The sequence below is a fragment of the Lolium perenne genome, chromosome 6 (assembly GCF_019359855.2).
Source record: "Lolium perenne isolate Kyuss_39 chromosome 6, Kyuss_2.0, whole genome shotgun sequence".
NCBI lineage: Eukaryota > Viridiplantae > Streptophyta > Magnoliopsida > Poales > Poaceae > Lolium > Lolium perenne.
In genome coordinates, this window is record NC_067249.2 from 169,956,099 (window position 1) to 169,962,982 (window position 6,884).

The following is a 6,884-nucleotide window of genomic DNA, read 5'->3' on the forward strand; positions in this document are numbered from 1 at the left end:
AGCCCCATAGGGCACGTGGCTGGAGGATCTAGAGAGTTGCATGCCCTGCAGACTACGGTAATGTCTAGAGCAGACCGTTAATCAAATGCTCTTTCTTCTTTTCCAGAAACTGAATGTTAACCACGGTAGGTAATTCAGACTTCATAGAAACGAACAAGTATTCAAAAAACTCGTCGTTCAGATAAAACAACAAAAAAGAAATGGATTTCATGGAATGGTCTAAAAGCTTCAGAGGATCAGTTTCCACTTCTACCTATAAAAGATACAAAGGAAAACAAAGCTAGCATAACGAAGGTATGTTACTCTTTTGATTTTCTCTTTTCTGTAGCACTGAGATTTTTCTTACAAGAATATATAATATAATGATAGGGAAAACGGAAAAAGGCCAAAAGACAAATGCTACAAAGGTCGAAGCTACTGGATGAGAGGGAGAAATATCTCACTCCAACCAGCTGACAGGCGTCACTCTAGGGCTTCACTTTCATGTACAATTTAGAGTAAATGAATGTCATACCGAAGTAGCTGAGTCCTGAGAATATGTTAGTCGAAGATTCTGAACTGGGAAGCAGGCGCACCAAGGAGCAACCAAATTCAATCCTTTGATGCTGTGCAACTCACCCATTATCTCCACCTATATGTACACAAAACTAAGGTCCTGCAATGCAATGGGTATCATACGAGTACTCAGATTGATGTTATACTTGGAAAACCAAAGTTTTGAAATGTTCTGATTCGACCATCACGGCCTGCTGTCACGATCACTAAGCCCCAGGCAGACTCACTCAGAGCTTGGTCCACCTCATCCGGAAGGCTGGTATTAGACTTGGGGCTCTGTTTCGTTTTTGTCATGAGCTCTTCGGGCCAAGTCGCATATGCCCTGTCACCATTGTGATTTGAGTTGTTGATCTGCTGCTGAACAGCAGAGATACTGTCCTCTTTAGCAGGTCCAGAATCAAGTATATGGCCATTGCTAGACACGCAGTCCAGGTCATCTTGCTTCGAGGAGTTAGCTCTCCAAGTCATTCTGGCGCTGGTACAAGGCCAAGCAACAGCAACTGTCACGCTCTCACAGCGGAAGCGCTCGTGGGTATTTGTGACAGATATGATGTTCTTCTTTCTGCTTGGTTTGGAATCATCACTGTATCTCCAGATATATACATTTGAATCCTCACTTGCAGAAATTATGTACCTCCCGTTTGCAGCTGAACAAGCTGAGATTTGGCTGCTGGTGTTCCGAAACCCTGAAAAGTAACAACAGTAACCAACAGGCAGAATAGAGTTGTTTTTTCTTAAAAACAGATAGCGAGTGTCATGCAAAGGAAAAAATTATGCGAAACTCAGGCTCATCAACAGCAGGCAGCAGAAGAGTTGGGTGTGTGGGGAGTTATTGGACAGAACCAACCATTGGAGGAAAGTGGAATGAACATGATAATATGATATGCACCAATGTGGACTTCAATAAGCTCAGTATCACCTACCTTTAAACTTGTGAAGTAGTTCGAAGCCATCAGCAACTCGAATCCGTGAATCTGCAGATGTGATAATGACCTTCGAAGAACTCCCTGGGACAAACTATTGAGGAACTATTATTCAGTGTCAGTACATTATGGGGGAGGACAAGTATGTCAGGTGCAGTATGATATGATTCATATCAAATTTAAAATGGTTCTTGAGAGTAAACACCTGGAATCCTGTGATTTTCTTCTGGCTGGATTTCTTTTTCTTCAGCTGCAGATCAATTTGTTTCTTGTAGTGAAGCATATTATCTACTCAGAAAACAGAAAAAAGAAAGGCCTGTAAGACACAGAAAAGCATATAAATTCAGTTTGTAGAACAGGATAACACCAGTACAATGCACTCTTTAGATAATACTAGCCTGAGTCCTCAGAATAAAAGGTTACAGTGTAAAATAGTGCAACTAAATGAGAGGGAGGAAGAGAAATACCAGACGTGTCATATACATGGCAACTGCCCTTGTGCGAGCCAATGAGTGCACCCTGCAGAAAATGCATAAATGTGTTAGGATGAACAAGCAATAAGTAAATAACCTTTGTTGACCAATTACAGAACTATGAAGTCAAACCTGTCCATCGGGAGTATAGCAGGCAGCAGTAATCATTTCATGTAGATCAACCCAATCAACAATTTCACGTTTTGGTATACTCCAGATTCGGACCTTTTCATCCAGGGAACCACTAATGAAGTATCTATCGTCAACAGGGTTGAACTGGATGCAAGTCACTGAATCAAGAAATTGGTATGAGAAATTTCAGTGCAATGCTATCAGTTCGTTTATGCGCCCATGGAGAGTAATCTTCTGAAAGCATAGTTCTTACCATAGTCACTGTGGGAGAAGGCTTTCAAACAATAAGTGCTTGACATGTGCCACAGTCGTACAGTTTTATCCATTGATGATGAAAGCAAGTACTGCATATCAGTTCAAAAGTGAAGCTCAGGGACTGAAATAACTGGGAACAAGGAAAAATTCGTAACAAATTATACTGCCATATTCCTACATTCATAGATTTAGAATCGAAGAGTAAATTACATTCTGGGTCCTTAAACTTGATAGGTCCGCAAATTTCAGAATTAGCTTGGAATACATTAAATTCGACAATAAGCCACCACTGTAGATGGAATCGGCTAATTTTAAAATTTGGTGTTTGTCTTCGATACAGCCAATCAACCTTTTGCTCCATGGCTACAAATTTACGGGCCTATCAACCTACTTCGAACTTCGAAGTTTCGGAAGCAAAATAAAATTTATCTGCATGCTAAAGTCTACAATGCAATATAGTTACATAGTCAAAAGCAGAAGGCTCTTTGTATTTTCATTTTAGAATTCTCAGAAGAAACCCTACCATGCACAGCAGTTTGAACAACATGGTAGTTAATGAAAATTGCAAATATTTTTTGACCGAGATGGACGATGTCCTAGTTAGCACTAAACTATAAGACACTGCAAACTGAAATTCAGTTTAAATTGCACGCCATGGAGATTTGGCACTATAAATGTATATTTAGTTATGTCAAGAAAGTTCAGTTAAAATTGGCACGCCATGGAGTGATGGAGTAATTAACCAGAGGTTCAATGTTATTTCCAGGAAAATCCTAATTGCATTTTTTTTCTCTCTTGTATATGAGTGTGCGGTATGCACAATGCAGCAGATAATTCAACTAGAGAATGTTTTTGGGTGAGATGGCCAATGTCCTAGTTACTAAACTATAACGCACTGCAAGCTGAAGTTCAGTTAAATCACACACAATATAGAATTGGCACCATATATGTAAATTTAGGGATGTCAGGAAAGTATAAATGATAAAGAAACCTTAGTTATGTAGAGAACTGATGCAGTAATTAACCGGACATACTTTCATGGTACTTCCAAGAAAATCCCCATTTATCATTTTTCTCTTCTTTGTGGGAGTCCCCACATGTGTGTGCGAGTGACAGTGTGTCGTGGTCAGTATGGAAAAATAATATGAACCTGCTCACTGTTTAAAGCAAATCATAATAGTTTTCCGGAATCTGGATTTATATCTCTGATGAGCGTTTGACAACAATAACTTGCAGAGAGAGAGAGAGAGAGAGAGAGAGAGAGAGAGTTCGTGTGTGTGAGAGAGAGAGAAAGAGAGAGGTTGCGACCATTGGAAATGATGCTCAACTACATTATTTAGAAACGTTGTGCACAACACCTAGTTTTTAACAAATAAAGAAATCTTTGCACGTAGGAGGTGCCGGTTGGTCATTTTGTGCTGTAGTCTGATTACAGTGTGACCTGAATACTGTACTTTTTGTTTGTTTCAAATGAGATGTAGTCAGGTGTCATGGGATCCAATACCGTCCAACTGAAAAACCCATTCCCACCAAATCAGCCGCACTCGAAGCTAGTACTCCACAAAGCCCTCATCCCTCCTAGCCTCACAGCAGTGAACCCCTTCATCTGCACATGGGAGGTCACATACCACCTAGAGATTCCACGCGCTGCCACCTCTCACGACCCAGCAACAAAGAAAACCTGAACCAGCCTCCACTCCTGTCACTCTGTATCCAAGAAATTCTAACGCACTCCTCTCATCCCAGTGTGTTGGCCTTAGCCAATCCAATCTGACAAGGAGCAGCTATGAAGCCCTGAACCTCCACGCCAAGCAGAGCATGTAGCCAAAGAACAAAAAACCATGAAGTCGTGGAAATAGTTGCTCCGAATAAAGTGTTTCAACAAATGGAACCGACACGAAAAAAAATATATATAATAGATAATGCCATTTGTTAGAGCTTGAGGTGTTTACATGTACTTGAGGCTATATTAAGGCTTGATGTGATATGTCCAAGTAATATGCAAACAGCTGGCCAACATTGCAAAATTGACATATCCAGGCTTGACACACAAGATATGACACACAACAAGCTTTGTTAACTGCTTCCGTTATTTATCAAACTTTGTTAAATTTGTATAGTGTAGTCTTGCATCTAGCTCTGGCCATATTTATTTTCAAATAATTGAACATGACAATGTCATTGTTATGTATGTGTAGTATATGGATCACACAGCACCACAGATCCTCTTAATTCCCGATTCGGTAGTTATCATTTAAATTAGAAATAACCCAAATATGACAGGCCTGGGGTAGTTTATATCTGTTAAATCAGGGAGAATACATATATGGTAAGAACAAGATTGAGAATGCAAGTCCTATCCGCCTTGTGGATCAAGTGACACGTCCGATATAATGAACCTATTGTGTACCCATTGAATTCCAGCAAGAAAACAGCACAACTTGTACCTCTCTCCAAAGCCATAGTTCATAATTCTTTTGCTTCAACATCATATTGCCCAATGTTCAATCCTAAACCAGCTAGTTTTACATTTTCAGTATCAGTGTGTTGCAGTATACCAGATCAGGATGCCAACTTGACAAGGTTACACAAGGTGGTGTCCCAAATCTGATGACTATGCCTAGTGTTCATTTCTAGTTACAAATTTTAATAAGGAATTAAATACTGCCGAATTCTATTCCACTTGCAGCACAGTTTGCATGATGTTGAGATTAAACTGAAAACTAGTATGGAGTATTTGCACATAAGTACGTATTGAAGGAAGGCTAGAACAAAATGTGAGCATTACCTGAGATTTGGACCAGCAGAGATCAAGCACATCATCCGAATGCCCAGCAAAAGTTATCACAGGCTTCTCCGACAATGCAAACACATGCGCTGGCACCCGCAGCTGGTCTGAGCTCGCTGATCTCCCACTGTTCAGAGCCTTCTTCTCCGAATGGCTGCCCTCTCCTTCATCATCGCATACCATGGTAACAAGCGGATTGCAGGTCCCATTATGTTCGAGCTGGCTCATCCTCCCGGACTGCAGCACCTCCCAAACATGGATGACGCAGTCCTCCCCAGCAGTCGCAAGGTAGCGGCCATCGGGGCTGAACTTGATGGTCCAGATGGAGCCTCTGTGGCCGTGAATGTCCTGGTTCATGAAGAGGCCCCCGAAGTCCTTGCCCGACTTGCCGTACGGGCGCACCTTGACGCGGTCGGGGCCGTGGCGCGCGGCGCCCTCCTGGCTGTCGTCCGTGGCGGAGCTGGAGCGGCGGCCGCCCTTGTCGGAGGAGGCGTCGTAGGCGGCCACGCAGCGGATGGTGCGGAGCCAGCCGCTGCCGCGGCGCCTGGAGCGCGCCCCGCCGTTGCTGGACCCGGAGCTGGACCGCTCCATCGGGGTGGAGGCCCCGCTCTGGGAGTTGGAGTTGGGGGCGGAGTTGGGGGCGGAGCTGGAGTTGGTGATGGCGCTCTGGCGGCGCATGAGCTCCTGCACGAGCGGGGAGCGGCCGATGAAGAGCTCGAACTCCTCGACCGTGAGCTGCCGCCCCGTGCCGACCTCGCGGAGGCCGGCTTCCTCCCGCACCGCGAACTGCGTGCCGTCGTCCAGGTTCCTGATCAGGCAGCTCGGGTCCTCCTCCTCCGGCGTGGCGGCGTCGGAGAGGGTCGCGGGCGGGTCCGATCTGGAATCGTGGGAGGAGGAGGCGGTGGGGGCGGATCGCGCGAGGGCGGGGTCCCCCGCGAGGCCCATGAGGTGGAGCAGGCGGTGGCGGCGCTCCTGGATGGGCGCGGGCTGCGAGGTCCAGAGGTCGAGCGCGGCGGCATCGTAGCCGGCGGCGCGCCTGCTGCTGCTGCGGCGCGGGGCGTCGTCGTCGGAGGCGGAGGCGGAGGTGGAGGAGGCCGAGGAGGAGAGGATGCGGTCGAGCGACTCGTAGAAGAGCTCCTCCGAGTCCTCCTCGTCCCCGACCACCTCGTCTTCCACGCTCATCGCGCCGCCGGCATTGGGCGCCGTCGCGGAGATCGACGCCGCGCCCGGGCGAGGAGGAGGGGCCGGGGGGGAGAAGGGCGGCGTGGGCGAGGCGAGGGAGGGGGGTGGTGGAGTCGTAGCAGCAGCAAGTGGCGTCAGATCCACCACCACCACCAGTTGCAGTTGGCCGCGCGCGACAGCTTAATCGCGACCCGCTGTTGCCTCCGCCCGCCCGCGCGTCTTACTTAAGGCTGGCTGGTTGGTGCGAGCGTCGCCGTCGACCCGTCGTGGATGTCATCGCGGTAAATCTGTCCTCTCCGTCGCCTGCGCCCACGGTGGTCATGGTGGCGGTGTCGTTACTGCCGCCTGCCTGCCTGCCGGTTTCTACTGTGTATTACTGCTGTCCCCGGTGGTAACTGGTGGAGGCCACCCAAAGGCGAAGCGTTCTGGACGGGTGAAAACGCTGCCAGCCAGCCAGCGAGAGCGCGCCGGAGTAAATTTCGTTCCGTCCGGCCCGACGACAACCGATCGGAGCCGTGTTGCTGGAGTTTTCAGGACGCCGTTCCGTGGACAGGCAGGGTGACGAGATGATTGCGA

The 6,884-nt window shown here is 47.0% G+C and overlaps 1 protein-coding gene across 1 annotated transcript; it reads right to left on the bottom strand.

The window, feature by feature from the left end:
- Positions 1–286: 286 nt before the first annotated feature.
- LOC127306953 (uncharacterized) lies at positions 287–6,614 on the bottom strand. Its single transcript, XM_051337653.2, has 7 exons — positions 5,127–6,614; positions 2,337–2,427; positions 2,084–2,241; positions 1,946–1,997; positions 1,684–1,766; positions 1,479–1,572; positions 287–1,241 (listed from the first exon to the last, which is right to left on the bottom strand). The coding sequence occupies exons 1-7, from the start codon at positions 6,306–6,308 to the stop codon at positions 685–687; spliced, it is 2,217 nt and encodes a 738-aa protein (XP_051193613.1). The 5' UTR covers positions 6,309–6,614; the 3' UTR covers positions 287–684.
- Positions 6,615–6,884: the final 270 nt, after the last annotated feature.